A 25,559-nucleotide genomic window follows, 5' to 3' on the forward strand; every position below is an offset into this window, starting at 1 on the left:
CTTAAACTGTCAGTATGCCACACAGCCAACTTTTTTCAATTACACCTGTATCCTCAGTAGATGGTGCTGTTATTGCTGATAAGTTCAGAACTATGGAAAGCTAACTCACCTCAATACTGCTTGGTTTAGAAGTCAGACAAGTCCACAGGTTATCTTTAGTTTTTTTTTATTTATTTAATAAATGCAAACAAGTCTTGAACTGCAGCACAGTGTCTCCTTACAAATAGAACAGAATCACACTCATAAAAGATTAGAAATATGACGGCTTGTGAATTAAAACCAGATGGAAACACAGTCTGCAATAAAACCAGGGCATCAACAGAGTATTCCTATACAGCTGAGTATAAGCAGCATGAGCACAACTTAGCATACAATGCCAGCCTGTTACATAACAAGGAGGCGATTGAGTTGCAGAGGTCTTTTCTATAGGATTGGCACTCTGGCAGCTTAATAATTAAGGATCCCCCAAACCACACATTATACTCTGGAGACATCCTCGTCTTATTTTTAAACAGGGACTTAAGAAAATACATCCAGCATTCACCCGGCCTCAGATAAACAATTTTCATTCTGTGGCAAAACAAGAAAAAAAAAATTATATGCACAGTACTGTAGATCAAAAGAAAAGGCTTTCAAGCTTTTTAGCCGTCGTGGTATTTTTCATTTTCAGAAAAGCAAAGCTAACACCATAAGAAGTTTTCCATTTTATTTCATTTCCACTGACTGCACAGCTACACTTTGATACAAAATATCTGTGATGTGTACAGTTAAGCAACACTTGAAGGATGCTATCTAGCACACAAAAAAGAAAGGCAACATTTGGGGCTGCTCTGGCATCTCACAGCTGCTGAATGCAGTCGAAGCTGTCTACCAGAGTTTAGGTGCTCGTGTTCAGAGATTGATTGTGACTCAGCATAGTTTATGAATGTAACATACCGGTGTGTGTTAAGCTTTTCAGGAATGTGTATGTCTGCATCAGTGCATCAGCAAAGCATCTGTGTGCAGGACTAGTATGTGAGTCATGCAGGAGTGATGAGATGAAGAGGTCAGTGGTTTTGGCTGGAGTGTGGCTTACTACTGGTCTCTGCTGTGGCTTCAGCTTCATGATGCATTTTGCTGAGGTGTTTGACCAGGCTCTCCAGCTGAGGGTTCCCCCCAAGCTCCCTAATGAGTCGGTAGGCTTCTGCCTCCAAATCCCGCAGAGTCTCACGGGTGTAGGCAAATGAGCCTACCTTCTCCAGATAGTCCACACAGTATCTTTTGATGTCCATGTTCTCTGTGCGCTGCCTCAGGATGTTTTGCACCTGGGTGCTCTCTGGACGTGACCATATGGCATGAATGGTGGGGAAAGAGAACTTTCCCTCAGTCAGGTCCTCACAGAAACTCTTGTTCTCGCTGTATTCACGGGAGCTCAAGTTCGCGTAGTCGTCGCGGATCTGGAAAAAGAGGCCCAGAGTGTCTAGGAGTGGTTTCAGGTCCTGTTTCCAATCAGAGAAGAGCTGCATCAAGCCTACTGCCAGGCCAAAGAGCCCTCCAGTTTTCTGCAGCACCATGCTGCGGTACTCTTGCTCAGTGGGACAGGTGTACGTGTCTCTCCAGTGGATGTCCAGGCCCTGACCGCGGTGCAGCTCCAGCAGCTGTCGGGTAAACACTCGAACAGCTTCTGGATGTTCTAGGATCAGCACCTTCTCCAACCCCAAAAAGTAGACATAGTTTGCTGAGTTGATGACGGAGGGAATGCCATAGATGCTGTGGGCCACAGGAAAGCCCCGACGCAGCTTGGAGCTGTCCTCAATGTCGTCTATGAGCAAGCTGGCATTATGCAGCATCTCAGTCACCTCAATGATCACCTGAAAACAACACAAACACATATGATCATTTATATATATGAATAAGCAGAAATGATCAAAGCATTTTTGTCACTGGAATTAACAACACCACAGCCTTTCCATTTGTCATTAATGTGTTCTATCTTTGTAGCACCTGTAATCAATGCAGAAAAAAAAACATTTGAAACATCTTAAAACTAACAGAGACAGTAACAGGTTCTCGGGATCTCTATGTACATTATGCATTACAACTTGTAAACAGCAGAGGGTGCCATGTCTACACTCTTGCCTGCACCGCCTCACCAGTCAAAGTCCTCATTAGTAGACAAAACAGTCGTTGCTGAAACAAACCAGGTAATCACTCAGAGTATGAGGAGCTCAGTAACCACACAGTTAAGACTGGAGCAGATTCAGATTCTGACAGAACTGCTACTGTGTTCGTCTGCTCTGCTCTCACACTCAGATGTTGTACTCGAGAGAGAGCAACACTGTCTTGATGAGTTCATAAAAATGTAGTCACACGCTGAAACAATTAGAGGGGTCACTGCAGAGCTTGGTACACTTTCAGCTCATCAAAAGAGAGAATGACAAAGGCTGAGTATTTAACCTTTACCGCAAGTGTATTGACAAGCTCCAACAGCTTTAACACAGTATGACTCTCAATCAACCTTAACACCTATGCACTGCCGTGGTGAGACGACGGCTATGTGGACAATGAAGAAATTCTTGCTGTGCCTTTTTCACTGCATGACGTGCTACACAGATGCTTTGCTTGCTAGACTAAGGTCAAAAAAACTGTAGTCCTCCTTGATCAGTGAAGCACACAGCCAAAGTAAACTATCTTCTGTCCATCAGGAGGAGCCTCAGCCTGTTAACCTAAAAACAGCTTTGTTTCATGTCAATGTCTGACACAAAACAGTCAGGGCTGCCATCAGGTGTCTGCTGTCCTGAGCTGGCTGTGCAGCCTGCTGGAGTGCTCTGCTGATTTAAAGGACAAGTGGTGTGGCCTGGTAATGAAAGCTGTTTGTACGAGGCCTGGGTGCACAAAGAGAGACTCAGTTGGTCAGGCAGATGGCCAAGGCTGGGCCAGTTGAGCAGTTTATCTGCCAAACACAACCTTTTCTTCGCCAGGGTCCCAACACTCGCTCACCCTGCAACCTCAGCGAGCCACTTACAAGAAAGGAGGGGGTTGTGGGTACAATGAATGCACACATAAACGTGAAAATGGAATTTGTAGACAAAAAAAAAAAACCTCCTGAAGGATTCAAAGGTTCATTGCAAACGTGCCGTTGTCTTTGAGAATTACAATCCTCCTTGTTCCAGGATTAAGGAACAAGGGCACAATCAAAGTAAGATTTGAAATTTACATCAACAACAGCTTCAGATAACAACAGCAGCTATCAAATATAAACACAAGCACAGACAATTTTCAAGTTCTAGACTTTAAAGTGTTCTGAAAAGACTGATTAGTTAGGGTTTGGCTGTCACTGTATAATACTCCTGTTTAAAGGCCGAGTCCCATCACTGCCTCTCAAGACTTTATTGATTATCACCAGAGAAACTCGGACTGTTTGCCAAAGCTACAATCAGTGATCTATTAAAAACTTCTTCACAGAAATGCAAGTACTACGTCCAAAATCTTGAGGGGAAATAGCTGAAAAAGACAAGTCAGTTATGTGCTGCCATAAACCTGTCTCACTTAGAGGGACTACAATAAGTGCCAACCATTGTATACCAGAGTCAGACTGCAACACTGCTGAAGTCTAGCCAAAGATTTAACATGGTCATCCCACATCATCATGCACACCTACTGGATTGTGCCATTCAAAAACACTCACGTTTATCAGTTTCCAAATAAAACAAAACATGGCAGGTGTCCCTATAGTTTTCACAAAGCAATAGTGTAATCCTAATGTGAAACTGATCTTTTTTAAAAGTCATGTTGGTTGTTGATAGTGTATTTTTACCGTTTGCCCTCATTAATTGCATACTGCAGTGTATTGTTGTTGATGCTGTGAAGCAGAGTACACATTTCCAAAATGTGGATAATGGAGCTCCAAACTATATAACAAACACATTTATTATACTTTTGTGAATCAAAACATGAATATTAAGGGAAAATAGAGGAGCCATTTCATATAGTGAATGTAATTATTTATTGAGTGTAGATATTGTTTATGGTGCCATCTGCTAACGAAACAGACCACAGACAAAATGTGTCAGGATCTGTATGCTTAACCACTGCAGTTAAACTATCTACTGAGAAAATCCTGCAATACAAATACATTACAAATGCACTATCTAGCCTGATCCAGGCTTTACTGCGATACAATCTTCTTCTTATCTCCTCCATGTGATGATAACCCTCCAACACACTACGGGTTATATCCAGACATCCAGACACTATCTAGCTACTACACTTTATATGTGAACCTGTCACCCGGTTCCTCATTATTTTCTCAGAGAGGTAGCTATAGTTATAATCTCTGTGTCACTTTCAAGCACACATGAAGCACTGAGCCCGAGGCAACAGACATTCTCATGAACACATATTTTCACATAAAACGAAGACAGTATATAAAACTAACCTTTCTACAATGTCAGAGAGAACAAAAGGAAGGCAGTCAGCTAAAGGTCGCAAGGCACCTGATGAACACGGGGAGGGAATTTCCCAAACATCCACAACCTGTGCTCTACTGCACAGTACAGAAGCACATATAGGGTTTTTATAAAAAAAAAAAAAAAATGCAGTGCCAAACAAATGAGACAGGGGCCCCCTGTCACTGCCGCCATCTATCTGAAGGCATGGTTGTTTCCATGGCGGCGACTTCTTGGCAGCAGTGTGCTAATGATGACGAGAGGAGTGCTCTCAGTCTGCATGATGGGTTCAGCAGGAGTTTACAGAGCTGCTACACGGAGCCATCGGGGGAGACAGGTCTTTGATACGTGAGGTAGATTTAAACCACAACTACCCGCTGCACCATAACGGGGAAGTTCTGTCTAAAGTGAAATTATCAGGAGAACATAAGTGGATTTGGATACAATCTGCATATGAATGTAGGCCGAATGAACTGACAACGAATCAAGAACTTGTCAGTCAAATGCGAAAAACTCTCAAGTAACATGTCATTTCAGCTTCAAGGAGAATATGCGCTCTTGAACTGAACACGTCAGCACTTCAATCAAGAAACAGAGCTACGTCTAATGCGAAAATAATCAAAAATGTCACTCTGAATGTTGAGTCGCTCCTTTTATTCATTTTTCAATCTGAATTCATTCATTTGAAGACATACTATCCACTGTAGCAGCAGTGTGAAAGCTGTGATTAAATATCTCTCTACTGATGCAAAGTGTAAGATGGATGTCGCTGTAGGGGAAGCTCTGACATGACAGGATTGATCTGTAATATCCAATAATTCCTCAGAAGACAACTTTACTACTCTTTCACATGTATGCACCTCGCTTTTTTTTTTTTTACTTGAGGCCCAAAGAAAGGCATCACAACAGGAGAGGGCTGTTCTTTGTAGAGTGGACAGTGAAATGACCACGGCAGACAGCAGTGTGACCTCTGAGCTTTGCGGCAGAACTAGGATTCCTCTGTTTGGGGAGGGTTTATAAAACATTCAGGACAAAGGGAGACCTGTTGAACAGCAAATGTAATGAGACCTGACAGGCTCAGCATTTAGCATTCTGCGCCATGAAAGGAATGTGGATTCAGAAAACACAGATTAGATACGTTTCCATATCTTTGTCACTGCACACACCAGTCAAGCATTGAGTGAGTACAATGCTAATGCTATCAGTACAATAAGGTCAATTGCCTGATCTCCCTGAGGGGACAGTGTTGAGGGTCCTGCTCAATAAAACCAATAAATCCTGAATGGCTAATCTGAAATTAATTTAACTGTGGAAAAGACAGAATGCCAATCAACCTGCTATCTGTATATGCGCTTCTGCTGCAGTCGAACTGAGCAGCATCCAAGAAAATGTTACAACACGGTATTGGATGAGTGGAGGCGTAGATTTCTACCTGGGAAGCTGTCTGTGACTTGAATCATGCTAATCCTTTTCTCATAAAGGTGATAAAGTGCACAAGGAGGTAAAAAAGCAGTAGTGTCTCACTGAAGATAAATGTGGGCACAGTATGTCTGAAATACATAAACAAACAATCCCTAAATGCTGCCAAAAGCCTTCTTCAAACTGCCACATCATCTGCAAGATGCGATATAGAAGTACAAATAGCTACTACAATCTACCCATTTTCATTCAAAAAGCATTAACTAAAACAGATTTTAAGGTCTATTTAACACTTTGAACCAAAAAACCCACCAGCAGGTTTAAAAGGCATGTTACCTGTTTTAAAAAAAATAACAAAATTACATTATTTATTAGTGCCAGAAACTAAAAACAGAAACAATAATCAGATTTTCAACTTTTTAACAGTCCTTTAACTCAAAATCAGCAATGTTGCGTTTCGTCTGCAAGATGATCTAAATCTAAGCCTAAAATTGGAATTCATTTGCATGTCATTTTTAAAACAAACACCAAAAATAAACAAATTGCAGAGACCAATTTCTAGAAAAAAATACAAATAAAATAAATACATTAAAAAAAGAATAGAAAAGAAGTCTGCGTTCCTCGGCGCAAGTGAGAACTTGTGAGTGACTCAGCTGCAGTCAAGTGCAGTCAATTGACAAAAAAGCTAGGGATTTTTTGGCTGAATAGCAGGCTGCGACTACACAGAGCAGATAAGACATGGGTGGAAACAAATTAAAACTGCAAATAGTAAAATATTTATATATTCAGAGCCCTCGTTTTTTCCAGTGTTGGTAATACTGGTGGGCACTTTGATCACACATTGAGTCAAGTTTTTGTAGAATGAATAATCACAGAATTTAAATATAAATATATATATATATAAAATTATTATTATTATTTATGGTATTATGACTTTGTTATGCAGCACAAACATTGCTGTGTTCTCTCTACGTCTTGTCATGGTTGGGCTGTTTCCATAAAAGTGCAAGACTAAATATTGTAGTGAAAAATGAGACCTCAGTGTGTAAAAATGTAACAGGAGCAAAAAAAAAAAAAAAATGTCCAGAAACTGCTTTGATTTTAGATGGTTTAAAAAAAAAAAAAAAGACCATTACACTACATCACCATTACACCACTTCCAACATAAAGCGTTTAATACATGTTATGCAATATTAGCATACAGTAAACAACATATCCTGGTAACATGCCCCATCATACTCTCTGGATGACAAAAACAGCTATTTCAACTTTAGAGTCTTGGAATTGAACCAGTTTCCTAAATCTTGGCTCAACAGCTTGCATATAGGGAGTTAAAGTGCTTAGGAAAGAAAGAAAGACCACCTTGCTTTTATTCCCTCCAGACACACCACACTTTTCATTACAAACTCAGTTTGATAGAGACCATGCCTTTTAAAAGCTCATTTACATGCACTGACCTACTCTAATAGATTTTTGTCCTTTTCAGACAGCGCAGAGGAATATGAGGAGAACGAAAGACAGCACAAGGCAGACGCAAAATTCTAACTTGGGATGGGTGAATAGTGAACTTGCTCACCCAGTCCTATGAGTAATAGTAGCAGGAGGGGTGGGGTTGGCTGTCACATGACCGGCATGCACACAAACTCATGAAGGCAGAGCGTGAGCACCAAAACAAGAAATGGAAACTGATGGATGCAAAAAACAATAGATTAAGTAAAGCTAGAAACTTGTTGGCTGTAAAGCTTTTACCAAAACGAATTGGCATTTAAAATTTTAGGCATATTTTTGCCAGGCACATCCATAACCCAAAACAAACGGACACTATAAACTGTCAAAACACAACAAACTGGTTAGCAGACTAGGCACAACCATCATGAAGCAATCTGCAGTTCTATGCAAGATTTAAAAGCAGACATGGAAGTGTGTGGAAATCCTACCAAACAGTAAAAAAAATAATAATAATAATAATTTAAAAATGTTTTTGCGTGCAGGTCTACTATCTTCCTGGTTTCCTGAAAGCTCATTTTGAAAAATGGTTGCATTATATGTCTATTGTATTGCACCTAATTTTGTATGTATTGTAGCCAACAATGGCATTGTTAGCTGGCATTGGTTCACATATTTAATTAATTCTGGGCTACATTTTTATGTAAATTATTCTTTAGTCAAGTTTAATAGGAGATCATCTGTGCTGTTCTGGGGGCGAGGTCTGCGTCATAAAAGTGGGCAAAGAAATGTGAACACAACATAGCATGCCCTGATCTGACAGCCTGATATTGTTATTCACATCAGCCTTCCTCTTAACCCACAAACCCAAATGAACCATCTAGTTCCTCCAACTGGCTCAACGACTATTCACCAGAACAACATGAGACCTTTTTCAATCGTTACATAAAATGTGTGATGTGGGCAGCAACTCAGGCGTTTGAAATTGAGCTAATGGATCGTCCCTTCTAGCAAACCTCACAATCGTCCCTTAAACTGTTAATCAACTGACTACATGTAATGTAAACGGGATCACTGGTCGTGCCAAATCCACAACCAATTATGGTGCCACCCGACTCTGCAGCTTTACAGAGACTTTTCGCCCTCTACAGATTTCTTGGTTTTAGTCTTTTTTGTTTTTTGGGGTTCAAAGCTTTACTGTATAATGTATAAACCCAATGTTGACAGCCAGCCCAGTACCAAACCACAAACAATCGGCATGGACAAACAAAATGCGTCCAACTTCAATAATTCATGAAATCAGCAATAGGTGAAGTAAGGATTATTATTTTTTTTTTTTTTAAATCTACAGATAGCACAAATACAGAAATGGATAACGGTTTCTGAAAGCACAGCTCCACCCTTATCCTTATCATTTCACCTAATCCTTAGCTGCATCAATAACCTACTTTTTTCTTATGTTGTGACTTTACTTTTTTTTACAATTAAACAAAGACACACATAATGTACACAGCACCATCACACCTGATAACAGAAAAACAGGAGATTCATATCCAGAACTGTCACGTACAGTTCAAAACTGCCAGTCAAAACAGGAACTCCCTTTTGCCCAGAGGGTAAGGCTAAAGTTATACATACACTCTGCAAGGGAGTATAATTATAAATAAATAATATTTTTTACAAGAGAGAAAAAAACATGACTGAAGAACTTTATTAGTAATTATTCAGGATAACAATTACAAAAAATGTATCAATAAAGAACAAGGCAGCAAAACTCATATGTTATATACTTAGGTCTTTTGAAGCAATGCTAAAAAAATCATTCTCTCCCTCAAGAAAGAGTTTTGTGAATTCCCCTCGCTATAACAAATCTGTTCTGTCTTGGAACGGAAAGCATGTTGTTGAGCCACCTCTTGAAACATGGACTTGATGGAGACTTCCAGTTTAGTAATATTGATATCATATTGACGTATTAGCTACAACCAGGCCTGCTGCTGTTGTTTAGTCAGAGCAACCAAATATTGCCAAATTACAGTCAGGCTGTTAGTCACATATTGTTTGGAAAACCCATAAAGTATGGCACACCAGATATTACTTAGCAGTGTACAATGCCAGAATTAGTGTGACAGTGATCCTTCAGCAGTACCACATTTATCACAAATGGTTGAAAGCAGGGATGTCCTGATCGGACTCAATGGCTCGGGCCTACCAACAAGGCATTTCTACCCAAATGGTATTGACTTCATTGAGTATGAACTTTAACTTGATCCCTGGTGCACCGTCCTACAGGTGTCTAGCAGGAGAGGACAACTCTTGATCTTTTGCCATCTTTTGGAGCTTTTAGCGGCATGATACGCCCTACTCTCTGTACACGACACATGAGACCCTACCAGAGCTCAACATTCTACTGAGTGACCACTCACGTAACATTCAGTAACAGCTTATGTCCAGAAATTAGTTTTCCCCACTTAATGCATAGCAGCACTATTCAGTTGTCTAATTTACACATAATAACCTTAATGTACTTGAAGTATGTATTATGGTACTGGATTGAGTAGATATTAAATGATTAAATTATATTAAATGACTTGGATTGGATCAGGACATTCTTGTGGAAACTGATTCAAATATCTTAAAAATTTAGGTACAGACTAATGAAGTCTGTGTCAGATTCTAAACTGACAATATATATATATATATATATATATATATATCCAGAATTGATAAAACAGCTCTGTGTACATAGGCCAGACCTTCTTCCCACAGTTCATCTGACACTTGGACTCATAGAAGTATGGTTGAGGAAGGTGATATTTAGTTTGGAGCTGAAGGAATGACGCAAATTTATTATCTATGTTAACATCTCAAATGCAGCACAGTCCCCTCCCCCCATCCCTCCAGTCCAGAAACACTCCATCAGTACAGGTTTGAACAAGTGATTGTATCCTATAAGGGAGTGTACTGAGACATTTGACAGTCCAAATTTTTTTTTTATTTGATTCAAAATCTTCAGAGGGTTTCTGAGAATTAAATTAGGGCCAAGTAGTTGGTAGGAAGGCTGTGCTCCGGAAAAGAGTAGCAGTGGGAGGAAGGTCTCTGAAATTGACATGGATTCAATTTTTAACCAGAGAGTGGAAACAGCACACCAGGCATCACCAGGCAAAACCCACTGCCAGAAAGTGAGAGCCCTTGCTTTTGTAGCCCAGTAGTAATGCCTGAATACAGGAAAGCCAAGGCCACCTCTGTTTACATTCTTTTGTAAGTGGGCTTTAGATATGCAAGGTGGTTTATTTGCCCGACAAATGAGAAGATAACTGAATCCAGTTGTTTAAAGAAGGATGGCTGTAAACAGATAGGGAGGTTTTGGAAGCAGTACAAGAACCTTGGAGGTGCAAACATTTTAATAGCGTCATTGAAAGGAGAAACAAATGCCTGTTCCTAATGTTAGTTTTAGTTTTTCTATCATGTCCAGAAAATATTTAAGAAACGAACACGTGCAGATGAATATGTCGATGTTAGACAACACATACCAGGGATGGAGATCTCTAATGCAGACAGCAAAATTGTTCACTCTCAGTCAAAACCAAGCATCTAAAATGATTCATGCAAACATTTTTGGAAAGCTGCAGGGAGTTCATGGTAGTTACCCTGATAAATGCCATTTACACGCTGTTTTGTGAAACTCCTCATTTCCCTGAATCTCTACAACAGGGGTGAAAAGTGCAAAGTCAGTATGACCCATAAAGCCATAACAGGAGCATTAATGGGAAATACGCCAGGTCCAAATAAACCGGAAGTCTCCTTTAATAAATCATGACTGCTTTAAACTTTACACCCAAGCTTTATATTTACATTTTGTTTGGAAAAATTCAGCTGACAAAATGCTCTGGTTGCATTGCAAAATAAATTGCCTGTTCCAAATGAACACAGCATCATTTCACCTTCCAGGACCCGTCTGCAGCAAATAAACAACATACACCTTTGAATATTAAGAAGCTTGAAATGGACGATTTCTCACCTGCAGTTTGTCCTCTGGGACATTGAGCCAGTGGTTAAATGCTTGGGCTAGTTTTGTCCTCACCTGCTTTCCTGAAAAAAAAGAGGACAACACACAGTCAAATTGTTTTAATAGTCACATATACATTGCGATATGCAAAGGAAAAAGAAAATGCTAACCTTTAACTGCATCCTCAACAATGACTACTGTTGCATCATGAGTTCATTCTTACCACTTACGCTTTGCTGCCATTAGGGGTTTTTTTGTGAGTCCTCATGTTGCCAACACTTAAAAACGCACAGTTTGTTAAGGTCTATGTCAGCACAGCTGTTGGCTAGTCACTAAATACATCCAGAGAAAGCAACTTTTAAAAATTGTGTCTTTTAGAACTCTCACTGTTGCAGTTACAGAGTGTCTGCAACACACATTTTTAGTGTCCACTGAGGACAATAAAGCATCAGCATCATACAACATATCAAAAACAGTTAAAGAGCTAAGTGAGGGTGAACACTGAAATCATTAACATTGCTACATCAGCTGTTGCAGACCTCGTACCTGACTAGAACATTACGAACTTGCAGGTCTGTATGAAGCACAGGAAGTTTTCTACTGTTCAAAGACAAAGTTCAAGGCCTCTCTTTGTTTGACTGCATTGAACTCAGTTATAAAGCTGTTTCCACTAAGTGATCATAGCCACAGTCTAAACACTGGAGGTTAGCAGGGAGTACAGTTTTGAGCAAACCTATAGGTACAGTTCAGACTCTAACATTTGGGCACAATGTGTTTAAAAAAAAAACTAACTATAGCTCACTCATGGTTCTTTAAATATCATCAAACAAATACTCAAATACTAGCTGAGACTTGGCACTTTAATGTAACATCCATTATTCAGTCTGGTGAAACAGAGTTCTGGATTGTATATTTTCCAAAACTATGGCAATAACACCTAGGGTTAACAAAGTACTACAGATCTGTGGAAAAGATTTGTTGCAACTCTTTAAAAATAACTACATCTTATGAGCCTAAATGACTAAGTAACACTGTAGTAGAGGAAACATCCCAACTAATTGATATTCCAAAACACATGTCCTATTTACCCAAATAAAATTCTGGTGTTAGGTCAGTCTTTTCTCTACTCACAAAAAGTGACCAATCAGAACTAAAGAAACAGCTAAAGACGGTCTCCAAATAGCAGCTAGTGACCATTTGGAAAAAGAAATTGGAAACTGGAGTTAAACATGCACAGGGTATAAAATGTCAAACTTCAAATTCCATTTCATTAATAGTCATAGTTAATATGTAAATACAGCCCATATTTAAGTAAAACCAACATAACAAGACGATTCATATTTAAATCATCCTCTACTGATTCTAAAGTCAACACTGAAACGAAAGCTAAATTACTTCATCCCTGACAAGATAACATCCTTAACAAATGGAAACCATATTCTGCAGCACAAGTACATATTTACAACTAAAACAGAAAGTCATTCATAACTCTGGGATAAGTAAATTACAGCTCCAGAACAGTGCAAAACAAAAACAAACAAAACCTGTTTTGTCATATGAGCAGAACAAGTTAAGACTATATTGTGAATATCCTGTACTGATAATAAGACAATTCAGTTTTCCATCATCTGTTTTTTGGAATAAGAAACACTTTCACACTCATCCTTTGGGAAAGGTTCTTTGAGATATCATTAATCTGAGAAGAGAGTCATCTTTACTTTACTCTCATAAAAAAGTGAAACATAAAATACCGCAACATCTAAAACCCACATTTGTGTATTCTGTCTATCAGCCACAGACTCACCCTCTATGCTATCGGGCTCTTCAAACAGTCAGAATTATTTTCTCTCACAGTTGCCATTTTTCAGACAGTTTTTTTGAGCTCATTATCAATAATACCTGTAGTTCTTGGCTGTCTGACAGATTTTGTCCCTGGTTCATTTATGCAATAAAGACATCAGGAGACTCTATAAACTTGTTTTCACTTGTCATTAATTTATTCCGTCCACAGGAAAACACGTTAAACAGGCCTTCAGAAAGAAAGGGCCTGACACTCACAAGCCTCGCAACCCAGAAAGCAACACTCTCTGTAAAAGACCATGTTACACTGGTGCTATTCTCTTCAAAAAGAATATCTGATGTTGAGAACACGTATTTGTCTAGATCTCAAACATAAGATTAGGTCCACTTCTTCAAACTTAATTTCCAGGAAACAAAAACACTTCTTACATTTAGGCAAATATGGTAGCTGTCATCCTGTAAATTTAAGCCTGCAAGGCACTGTCCTAATATATAGCTATATAAACTCAAATTCATCATTATGCGGGTGCATTACTGGATTTCTCTATTTCTTCTGTGACCCCACAGGTACTACGAGTATTAAACACTCACCTGGAAGTTGCAACAAGTATTTGTATGGTTCCAGCAAGATTCGATCAGAGGCGGCCTCCATCTCACCATCCATCACTTCAAGTTTACACAAATCTATAGGAGAGCACAAAAAGGCGAGAAAAATCAGAAACGCTGTTGCTAAAGAGAGTCTTTTTTTTTTAAGATAAATGAGCAGTCTTCCGTGTGAGGCAGTCTAATGTGGTTTTCTATATGCTGTGTAGCTTCACAAACCTTTAAAGATCAAATTATAAAGAAGATATGGGACAATTTGTTTGAAACAATGAGGATCAGTGATGAATTTAAAATGCCATTTTGATGTTTTCAATGAACAGATTTCTTTTCTGATTAGTGATTATTTAAGTAATTGATTCCCATCTGGTAAGTGACTGTCGAATGAAAAAACTAAAAAGAATTCTATTTTGGTCATTGAGTTACAACAGACTTCCAAGTTTTTAATTGTTAATCTTTCAAAAATATATATATATTTTAAATGTAAATTTTGAATGGATTACAATATTCCAAAACAAAACTAAATATGATATAATATATTATACATTTGTTGTGTCAGATGTTGTGCAATTTGGAAGAAATGTTAAAAAATAAAAATATATATATATATTAAAAAAATCTGAAATGCATAAACTGGCAAAGAAAAACAACAAAAAAACAAAACAGAAGTACACTTTTATAAAGAAATACTGTTAGCACTTCAGCTCACTTACATTTTCAAGCTGTGTTGTTTTTTTATAATCTGATACCAGGAAAATTGTTATTTTTCAGAAATGTGGGCCACAATACAAACGATAACCCCTTCTTGCTAATGTAAAAGATTACTACGTTAGAGATTAGATAATGTAAGAGACCACAGCTGACTTTCTGATATGATGCAGCAGCAGCGTCAAACCACAAGAAGGAGTCACCATCTAGTGTGGTGATCAGGTGATAGCTAACAGAAATATTGGTGATACTATTGAGCTGTGAATGATAAAAAAAGGTTTGGTGTGCATCAACTATCACACTTGAGTAAACACAAGTAGTGATGGTGTGTATACATCTGATATAGTCATCTCAGGGTACTTGTAGTTGTTATTTCTCAACAACAAGCTTTAAGCAAGATCTTAACTGACAGATTCTTTGAGCAAGACACGGCAAAAAGGAGTGCTTTTCCTTGACAACAACAATGGCAGACGATAAGGATGTCTTGTGTAAGTGACATAACACACACATAACTGCAAAATACTGATACACACTTAAAAAACACAATATATAGGGACTGTGTGGTTATCATATACAAGCAACACTTCTAAACATTGGTTGCACTTTTCCTATGAAGAAGCACATAAGCAAGATACAGGAAAGTGTCTGTGAAAAGCTTCACATTAAAAATGTTCTTACTCATATAATGTTAGACACGTGCAAAGTAACAAAATCCTATTGTGCACAGTGACACACACACAGATCACATAATTGCATAATTGTAAATAATCACTTTACCAGTGAGTAACAGAAACTTGCTGAGGAGTGATTTAGCAAAACAATAGATCGTGACAGCTAAGGATCATCCTAACAAAAGTCCCTCACAATTACTACATAATAAGATTTGGGAACTATATTCGATAACCAGTTAATGAGTTGTTCAGAGTAGTTACAAACTTATCATTACTGTTACAATCTTTTCATCCCCTTGCACATGTCTATATTAAGTAGTTAACTAAAGCTAACTACATTTTAATAAATGCCAATTTCACTTTAAAACCATTTCTTAGTTCAACTGTATCTATTCCACACTTTAATTTGAATTTTCCTGACATTCAACATTCAAGTTGTTCTTTCAGGCTGCTTACTTTTAAGTGAGAACATAACAATTAACACTATTAATGATTTTTAATTTACACATACCCAGCAGAGCTCAAGAACTAAACTACTGCTGTGACATTTGGCAAGCTGTGTAGTCTGAACTCCACCCACCTTGGCTGCTGTCTGTCAGTCTGCTGACTAGCCGGTCCTGTATTCCGGTTAGCCAGGCGGCTAGTTAGCTAGCGTTAGCGAGCTAACATAAACGCGCCGGTATTCCTCCGTTAAGCATTTATTTCGTTCTTTTCATAAATAAAATCTTCCACTTCTCCGCCGGTAGAGTAAGGCACACGATGCGACCGTCACGTTCACACTTTCATAGCATTTGAGGTCGGTATGGTGCTGGCTAATTCACCTCATGCTATGCTAAAGTAGTGCCGCTACTGCTACGCACTGTACAGACACTTTTCAACACGAGCTAGGTTTGATGAGCTACCTATATATGCTTCGGCTGCGTTACAGAGCACGCGCAGAGTAGCTGGGTAATTTAACATGGGTGCCTCGCACTCTGTGTGTTGCAGTTATATTTCTATATAGCCCGGTCAACACGTCCAAGCTGTGGAGACATAGGAAACACGACCCTTCGATTATCGGGCGAGCCTGTAAAACATATCGAACATACACATGTTTTCCTGAACTGGGGGTTGTAGTTTTTCTGCATTTTTTCTCTCTGTATTGTGGCAACCACCCAGTAGGATTACTTGGTACACTTTACCATCGATATTTTTCTCCAAGATCAACCAATAGCAGGTGACTAAGGCTGTTCCCGTCACTGTATCACCAAATGGGCGAGCGCGCTATTCCAGGAGGCGGGACAAAGTGTCCGTCGATCATTCTCAGGAGGCGGGGCGAAGGATCACAGAAAGAGCTAGGCTAGAGGAGCTACTCAACAAGGCAAACAGCAGCTCTCTGCGAAAACCACTTTTACCCATCCGCATCCAACATCAACCGGGGGCCAACGGACGACGTTAAAACCTGTCAGCTTTTTCACATAAATGTTCCTATGGATTACTAATACACTTTCGTCGAAAAGCAGAAGTGTTTCTCAACTTGACAGCATAGGTAAGGCTGCTTTTGTTCGGCAAAGCCATCGCTATTTTGAACATTTTTTTACTAGCTTGCTTCCCTGCTGCTACCAAGCCAACCTTGACGTTAGCTAACTTGTTAACTAATGCTGTGCTGTGTCTCGGGGGCTTTAGGGGAATGAATGAATTGGACGACTGGACAGCAAAAAGCTGACTGTCGAGAATACAGGGAAAAAGAAAAAAAAAAAAAACTTGGTCAGCTCGATAACAAAGTTATGCTGTAGCCAGCCAAATTAAGCTGATGAGCACAGTGAAAGGTTATGCTACTCCGAGGCTGAATAGTTTCAAGTGTGCTGGACAAGCACCGGAGTGTTGTGTTGTTGAGCGGAGGAATCCTCGGGGAGGTTGTCGTCGAGCAGCGCCTGTCATGGTGTTCCCTAATAGCCGTCAAAAGTGATATTACACGAAATAATCTGCGACTTGTGTACGCTCGACATCGCTGCAGGATGTGATTTGTCGACCACCGAGCAAAAACGGTGTAGTTTAACAGGTAAACTGCATTGTCAGGCTGTTCTTTTGTGCCACCAGTATCGTTAGCTTCTCACGATTGACTTGTCCAGTGTAGGCTGGACCAGATGGGGCTGCCTCGTATCAAGAAACTCCCCAGTTGTGGCTGTAGAAAACAGACTATTTTCGCTCTGCTAAGAGAGGACCCGTGTTATTCTCAATGCTGTGTGTGCGTGATCAGTATTTTTTGCACATTTCCGTAACTGGCAACATCGAAAACTGGGGAGGAATCATCAGTGAGGAGGTTTAAATGGGGCTCTTGGGTTAGCCGCGGTGCAAAGCTTTAGGACAGGGGGGATAAGACGATCGAGACGCGGGCTTATTGTTGGTGGTGGTCAGTCACTCCACTCGCAGCGGCTGGTCTGGCGAATCGTCTGGGGCGGATGACATTGTATCCTCCGCGATCATTCAGCGCGACCACAAACGAGGGCTGCGACCTTGGCTTCTCTTTTAACAATAAAAAATGTTGTGCGGGAATTAACGCGATGTTGTTGCGTTGCGAAGTCTTCCTCGAGATTGACCTTGTTGCGAACCGTTTTCGTCGACTTGTTTCTTTGTCAGAAGCAACCCTCAGTCATCGCCGCTGAGTGAACAGTCAGCGAAATGCCAGACCAGTCGATAAAGAGAACATTTTGTGAGGAGAGAAAGTCACTTTTTTAATCGGGGCTGCACGGCACGATCCTCACTTTGTTCCAACTTAACGTTGCTATTACGACACGGCCGTGAATATGACATTAGTGTGAAGGTCTGGCTCGGCGTCTGTGTTATTATCGCTCTATTTTTGCTGTCGAGTGGACTCTCTGCAGAGCGCAGCGCACCGAGACAAGGGGAGAAGCGAAAAATGAACGGAGCAGTTTTCCTCTTAGGAAAATAAAAAACAAAAAACAAAAAACGAAAGAGATCCGGGGAAAGAAATGGCTCTGACATTGGCAGGTGAATTGCGATCACCATCCCCGCAATTTCCAGTGTTTGTACGCTCAAGTGTTCTCCTTTTTAGCCGACTGTCAGCTACAGAAATGGCGTCATCCTCTGCTGTAGTGTTGGTATAGTCAGTGCAGTGCAGACGGCACCACGCTGCCGTACTCGGAGAACCGAGCACCGCTTTTCCTCGCCGTCTGTCGCTTCATCTTAAAGCATTATCCGTGCATTTGTGCACAGCCGACACGGGACTCTCGCTTCTGCTTTGACCAGTGACTAGTTACTTCGCGTTGCCACAAGCCGAGTCAGCCCTGGTGACTGACTGACAACAGTGCACTGGGCATTACATAAACGGCTTTAAGGGCTCTGCGAATGAGAGTGATCAGCCTGCTACGGTTTACTTTGCAACACATTTTTTTCAGGTGGTGGTGGGGCTCGAAAACTCAGGCACACACACCCTTTTCTTTCTCTTAAACGAATCGGTTCAAGTCCTAACTGCAAAGGGATGTTTCATGTGTAGCCTGTGTGTTTTTCTCAAAGCCATGTAAAGTGTGCGTCTACCGCCCAGCGCTTTTTATGGCATCCAGCAGTGTAGCAGAAGAAGTGATGTCATCATAACATAATCGTGTCTTGTTGTGGCAGACTGAAGTTGGCACTCTGTGATGCCTAACAGCTTCTTCCACCTCTGTTTTCAGCCTCGGATTCGTTGCACTGGTCACCTAGAGGACTCATAGAGAGATGAAGGTATGTTCATTCATTTTTTTCTCTCCTTTGCAAACTCTCATTAGCTCACTATTACTACCGCTGCTGCAGCTCAGTTTCATTCAGCTCTTATGTAAACCGCAGGATTAAAACACAAACTGTTAAATGTGTTTCATATGCATGGCTTCATCCCCCTTTTGTTCTCATGAATAACGCCAGTGTGAACTTTTATTAAATGTAAACGTTGGTCTTGTTCAAACACAGCTAGGCAAGTGTGTTGGATACAGGCCAGAGTAATACATTTGTTTGATATGCATGATATTGAGTTTCCAGTGGTTTCAGCTGTATTTGCAAACACAAATTGGGAGCTGTAATTTTGACGTTCTGCTTTGTTATGCAGTGTTATTGAATTATATGCTGAGATGGGGGCCTGGATGTGCAGCGATAATCTAAATCTACACTAAAGGTGTGGTGTATATTGTGTATTTATGAATTTTTATATATGAATAGCAGAATAAATGAGCAGTGGAGTTTATGAAATATTCAAAAACTCTGGCATTGTTTTCTCCAGCCTTATTCAATTTGATAAAGCTGCAGCTGTCATTGTTTGGGGAATATACTCTGAAGTGAGCTATTTAATTGTTTCTTGCAGTTTGAATGGGTCACAGTTGTGACTGTTGTTTTGGCTGCATGCTTTTGTGTCTTAACTTGTCAGTTGTTGCCATGTGAGCCGTGTGTAGCATCATAGCCTGCGGAGTGGTTTCACTTTTCAATTAATTTATGTAACATACAGGAGTTTGACAAGAGCCAGTGTAGTTGCATTTTTATTTCAATGTATTACATAACAGCATCATAAGGAAAAATAAAGCAAGAAGAAGATGCGATCACATTGACAAGCTTTATGATTGGAGGATTAGTGGTGGACACATTAAGAGCTGCTCTGCTAGTGATTTGTAATCTGTCACTTTGGCCCTAATGGTGTTATGCTTATTGTGGTTAATCAAACTATACCACCACCCACTAATAGACTTATCAACAGGCTGCCAAAGTATCCAATTAAATAGCAACCCTAAACATCATGGGATGTGAACATAGTTGCCATACCTACTATGTGAGATTAGGAAATAATTTTGATCTGATGTGAAGCTTTACTTCTTCTCTGCTACCAAAATGCTGCATTTGTCCAAATAGTAGTGCTGTTTTGATCTACAGGATAGTTTTCTGGTTATATAATGAATTGTTTGTGTCACAGGAAGGCGGTGGAATTCTGTTTTGCTGTGACTAGAAATACACTTCAATGAACTGAGTCATGGATGATATAGGAAAACGTGGGTTTAGGAGATACCACCCAATTCACACTTGCCGCCTGCTTTGCTGCTTGATTTCCTACACATGCATCTGAATAAAGCTTAATATGTGAGAATTTAATAAATACGTTGCTGTTAGTGGCCGTGACAATTTTGCAGTTAAAGTGGTCTCAGCTGGAATGCAGGAGGCTTATATTAGATGGTTATTATGCTTACACTTGCTTATCCGCATTGCTGCTGAAAGGAGCGATAAGTTCACATCTTCTTTCACATTTTCAGTTTAATGTTGTAGTATTTGTTGTCGTCATAGTGATCTGAGTTGTCTGGCACTATTGACGCTGGAGGAGTACTCAGTTATTTTACCGCTGTGTGTAGGAGCATCTGCTCAATGCCTAAACTGTACACTGCTCTGTAACTAGGACAACTTTTCATTATGTTCATTTAGCATTTCATATCACTTAGGCATATGGTGCACAGCTCGTCTTCATCAGCCACACACACTGCTGTAGCTCTGTATGCTGAATAAAATGCTCTAAGTACAAGACTTTCTACAAGAAGAGAAATGTGTTTGATATTTGGATAAATACTTAACAGTAGGCCGTCTTTGTTATTTAGATAATATATTTGAATTGGAAATTGGAATAAAGAAAGTGAGGATTGACTGAGTATTGCATTCAATATACAGTATTTTCCAGTTGTTGGTATACTCCATCCATCCATTATCTTTACACAACTTAATCCTCACTAGGGTCGGCAGGGGGGCGTGCCGACTCAGGGCGAAGGCAGAGGACACCCCGGACAGGTCGCCAGTCTATCGCAGGGCTACACTTAGAGACAGACAACCAAGCACACTCACATTCACACCTACGGACAATTTAGAATCATCACATGTTTTTGGACTGTGTGGGAGGAAGCTGGAGAACCCGGCGAAAACCCACGCTGTACAGGGAGAACATGCAAACTCCACGCAGAAAGATCCCGGGTGTCCTCACCGGGACGCCAACTGACAACCTTCTTGCTGCAAGGCAACGGTGCTAACCACTGCTCCACCTTGCAGCCCTGTTAGTATAGTTATTTTTTAAACTAATTCTTTTTTCTCTTTTTTTGGTCAACAATAGTACTTTCTTGGAGTAGCCCTCTAGCTGCAATTGGCAGTCCAGAGTTGTTCTGTTGTGTCAAAACAAGAAAATTGATTTGCTCTGAGAGCACAACATATTTTAGTCAAGTTATTCCTGCATTTAGACGAGTTTCAGCTGCCATAGTGATGGTGAACAGCATGGGGTGCTGAAGTAATATGATACAAATTTATGCATTTGGGAAGAGGGTCTCAGCAGGTCAGGTACAGTGGGATGCTTAATATGTCCCTGCCTGGTAACAAAGTACTTTGTTGGACATATCACAGCAGTTCAGCTGAGTAGTGTTTAGTATGATTTACAAATATGTAACTAAGCTTTACTGTATATACTTTAAGGTGAGGAAGAAAGTTTTCTAGTCCGCTAATCTGCTGGTTGATTTCTAGGTATTACTTGGGTGTTGAATCAATCAAAGATGGTGTATTAGTCTTGAAATGTTAATAAATTAGTGGGCGCCATAACAGTGCTAATGAGAGAAAGCTACAACTCTTATAGAAGGCAAAAAAAAAAAACGTATTTGCGTCAAATAGATAATCATATGTTTGCTCACACAGCATGGGTGTCTGTGATTGATAAGGACGTGTCAAAATGTTGTTACAGTTATCCTAAATTCAAAAGAAGAATTTCATTTTTAAAGTGAAATAAATTGTTTTGGTGATCCAGTTCATACAGTGGACATGCTCACTGCCCTACATTTTAGAGAATAAACAAAATGTTTTAAGATTGTTGTGTTTTTTTTTCTAGTTTAAAGCTGCCATGGCATTGCCAAGGCAACTTCTGCTGAAGCACCAGTCACTGGAATTGTGGTGACTCTGGTTTGGACAAAGAGGTGATTCACAGCAGGATTATTGTACGTGTGAGCTAGGCTGGGAGGGAGCTTAATTCTTTCCTGCATGCCTCTTGCATGTTCCTTTGTTCAGCCTACAAGCCTATTCATTATAGTTCAATATAATGGGTCAGAAACTGCTGTTTATAATACTTACGTAACTCTGCCCAGTGCCTGAATTTTATATTTAAAAATGAGTAGTTATTGTATGCTTATACAGGCATTAACACATTGTAGTTCTCGGAATGTAAGTAATTGATTTGTTGCACAGTAATACTGATTGGACGGAGACATTTAGGTGTTGTCATCCTGTTTCCACCACCCTGAGAGGTGCACAGTCTGGGCAGTAGCAGCAGTAATGGTCTAAAAATTTTTCTTTAAAATCCCAAAATGCTGAGGGCGTGAGGTGCATCACTGTAGTGAAAATAGCACAAACTGAGACTCGGATGCATTTCTGTTGTTTCAGTTGTGTTTTGTCTGTTAATTTTGTCTGATTTCATATCATCTCTGAGCTCTGCTATTCCTTAGTAAGTAGCAGACTTAAGGAATAACAGAATACATGGAAGAGCAATATATAATAAGGATACAAAAAAGGTAACTATATTCTGTTAAAGTTACAGAAAAAAAGATGTAATCAGATTACCCATACATTTAGTTAAAGCCTAACGTTTTAAAATACATTTTAAAACAAAGAATGATATGCCACGATGCTGCATCAATGCTGCCAATTCTCACGCTTTTGGCGTGAGACACCCATTTTCAGTCTCTGTCTCACACTTTCATGCTGCTCAGACAAATCTCATGCCAAATATGAGGAAGCCAAAGCTCCTCCTTCAAGAAAAAAAATATAGGTTAAACAGGCTTTCTCTGCAAACAGGACAAAGTCTGAATATCAGACGTGTTCCACATTTCAGCACCAACATTGGTCCATAAACATTACAGAGAGCACACACAGTTTAAATGTCCTCAGTTGACTGAGATGCACACACATTGCCAGTTATTCCTCGTTTACTTTGCTCTACAACTTCACACTCATTAATTACTTAATAGTATAAATTATCCCTGACATGTAGACAGGATCAATCAGGATCCAACAGTAAATAACATTGTGTACTCTTCTTCACTTCAGAAAGGTGAGCTGTCACACACACAGTCACAGTTAATAAGCTACAGTCTAATCATTTGTTACATAGCAGTTGTCCTCAGGTTGACTCCTGAGCTCCATCACAGCTGTCAGAATATTTTTATTTTGCTGTCAGTGAAAGTCTGATCTGCTTGCTATAATCAGAAATATTTTTCTGTCCTATCAAGTGTTATATTACAGAATATTTCAGTTTCAAAATCACACAGCAGGCAATTTGCAGTAGTGCCATTATTCTGTGTGTGGATGATTCCAATAACTATATATAGGACATGACCTCTCTAATCAATAACAAAGTATGATAATAGGACACTTGATAGCAATATAAACACATTTTAAGGTACCCTACGGTGGTGTAGTTAGATAAATTATCAATAAACATGCATCTTTAGTGTTTAGTAAATATTCAATAAATTAATAAAAATGCTGTCAGCTACACAGTCAGCAGTTTAGGCTGATTATTGTATTTATTTTGAGGTTCATGTATTACGGTACTTTATGGTAAAGTTTTTCCCCTCAAATGCACGGCAACATCTCTTCTGCTGGCCCTATTAAAGGGTCAGTTCACCCAAATTACTGTTACATAGAATTAATATTAGAAATGAATGAAAACAAGCATTGTAACATGTTATATAACCTCCTATCTATCCACCCACCCACCCCCACTAACTCCTCAGAATCTCACTCCAACTGGCCACCCTGCCATGCACATACGCACACGTTCTAAAATCATTTTAGTAAAAATCAGCCGATTGATATTCGTTTTGAGATGATCCAGAAGTAACAGAAAGTAATCAAATTGCATTACTTTCATATCTTCACACTTGAACTAGACTACTGACTGCATTTTTGAACAGGAAATTCACATTAAAAATACATTTTCAAATCAACTCACTGATGACTCACTTAACTGATGGAAGAAATATTCAGATGCTTTATGTTGGTGAAAGCAGCAATACTACAGTGAAAAATTACAAAGAAATTCTAAGTGATATATTTAAAATATTAAGACAGTGTATATAATTTACTTAATATGTCCAAAGCAGAAATATGTATCATGCAGAGTGAACTCTATGTTGTTAATTTTTTATTCCTTACTGCAAAATATTAATAGAAACTTAAATACATGTTGCAGCTGGTCCAGGTAGAGGAAATATTTTTAACTAGTTTTTATACTCAGAAAAAACAAATCAAGATTATGTTTCGTTTTTAAATTTGGTCTTGTGTAATGTATTCAAATCTGAAAGTGCCTGAACACCCACAGCCCACCGAGGCATTTTCATTTATGTTGCCTCATTAGAGCTCTTCTTAGGATGGTGTGGGCGTGTACAGATTGTGCTTAATTGACCCCTTGAATTGTTTTGTTGTTGTGGCCAGGATGGAAAGACAGACTTTTTTTTTTTCATTTCATTTTTATTAGATTGCATCATGTCATCGTGTAATTCAAAGCACAGCTCCACCCAACTTACACCTGAGACCCAGTCAAATTAAAACACCTGTGTAGGTCTGGAGCGTGCTTAATTTGCAATGCTACTCACGAGTATAGCTGTAAAATAAGTTCCATGTAGTAAAAAGCACAGTATTTTTCTCTCAAATATAAAGTAGAAATAGCTGACATTACCATAGCTTTCCCGATAGACTTCTCGTGAAAATATGGATTTGTCAGACTTGGAGTCTGTCCAACAAAAAGTGGGATTTAATGGGCCTGATGTAGATTTAGTGGAGTTAGTGTGTGAGCAGTACCAGACTGTAAATAGTCCATGAGAGTGAAGAATACGGAACTGATTCTTCTACGAACACATCGCAAACATCAGAGTCATCATGACAGCATTGTTGCCATTGGCTGACAATGCAAATTCTGAGGCTGGAGTTCAGCAAGATGAACTTTGACTTGTGAATCTGTCTGAGCCAGTAGTTATGTTGAATGGGATAGTCATATAAGCTTTAAAAGTAGTGAGTCAGAGACAGTGAGAATATTTAAAGAGACTTGTGCAAGTTTGTCTTAATGCGTATTAATGGGTAATCTGCACGGACACATCACAGAAGCAACCTGCGGTCTGTTAAAGGTGGAGTGTATGATTCTGGAGGAGGATTGTTCATATTTAGATAGTTAGCATGTGCTCAGTTTACTGTTCCTCTGGCTCCTGCTGCCCTCTTTTTTTCCCCCCTAATCTCCCCTCCCTTTTCACCCCGTCATGTGCACAAGCACAAATGTGCACAGAACACAATGCAATAGTGTTGTGGTGATCGGGCCAAGCCACTTTGTTATCCATTTACAGAGCCAGAATTGTATACCAACACTGGATTTTTTCTTAGTGTGCGCAAAGTGTGGACAACTAATAGACCATGAGGAGATATTCACTGAATTTGACAAAATGCTTATTAGATTAGTATCAC

At 39.5% G+C, this 25,559-nt stretch overlaps 2 protein-coding genes across 5 annotated transcripts in view; one reads left to right on the top strand and one right to left on the bottom strand.

Annotated features, from left to right (window-relative positions):
• Positions 1-149: 149 nt before the first annotated feature.
• Positions 150-15,969, bottom strand: ggps1 (geranylgeranyl diphosphate synthase 1). Its single transcript, XM_008302708.1, has 4 exons — positions 15,658-15,969; positions 13,690-13,782; positions 11,311-11,381; positions 150-1,850 (listed from the first exon to the last, which is right to left on the bottom strand). Exons 2-4 carry the CDS (start codon positions 13,760-13,762, stop codon positions 1,047-1,049), a joined length of 948 nt encoding a protein of 315 aa, XP_008300930.1. The 5' UTR covers positions 13,763-13,782; positions 15,658-15,969; the 3' UTR covers positions 150-1,046.
• A 448-nt stretch (positions 15,970-16,417) lies between these two features.
• Positions 16,418-25,559, top strand: part of arid4b (AT-rich interaction domain 4B) — a 44,121-nt gene continuing 34,979 nt past the window's right edge. For 3 of the 4 annotated variants that reach the window (XM_008302922.1, XM_008303075.1, XM_008303145.1), the window contains exons 1-2: positions 16,418-16,605; positions 18,749-18,797. In XM_008302922.1, the coding sequence (XP_008301144.1) occupies positions 18,792-18,797 (6 nt within the window). In that variant the 5' untranslated portion in view covers positions 16,418-16,605; positions 18,749-18,791. Of the gene's footprint in view, positions 16,606-17,051; positions 17,119-18,748; positions 18,798-25,559 lie in introns of those variants that run through there. The other variant, XM_008302998.1, reaches the window with a different exon arrangement.

Source organism: Stegastes partitus, unplaced genomic scaffold (genome assembly GCF_000690725.1).
Source record: "Stegastes partitus isolate 25-593 unplaced genomic scaffold, Stegastes_partitus-1.0.2 Scaffold1, whole genome shotgun sequence".
Taxonomy (NCBI): Eukaryota; Metazoa; Chordata; class Actinopteri; family Pomacentridae; genus Stegastes; species Stegastes partitus.

Coding starts and splice junctions, on each gene's coding strand:
- ggps1 (XM_008302708.1), bottom strand. CDS start 13,762: ATGGATGGTGAGATGGAGGCCGCCTCTGATCGAATCTTGCTGGAACCA. Junction 11,382..13,689: donor ATACTTGTTGCAACTTCCAG/GTGAGTGTTTAA, acceptor CTTTTTTTTCAG/GAAAGCAGGTGAGGACAAAA. Junction 1,851..11,310: donor TCCCAGAGGACAAACTGCAG/GTGAGAAATCGT, acceptor TGTTGTTTTCAG/GTGATCATTGAGGTGACTGA.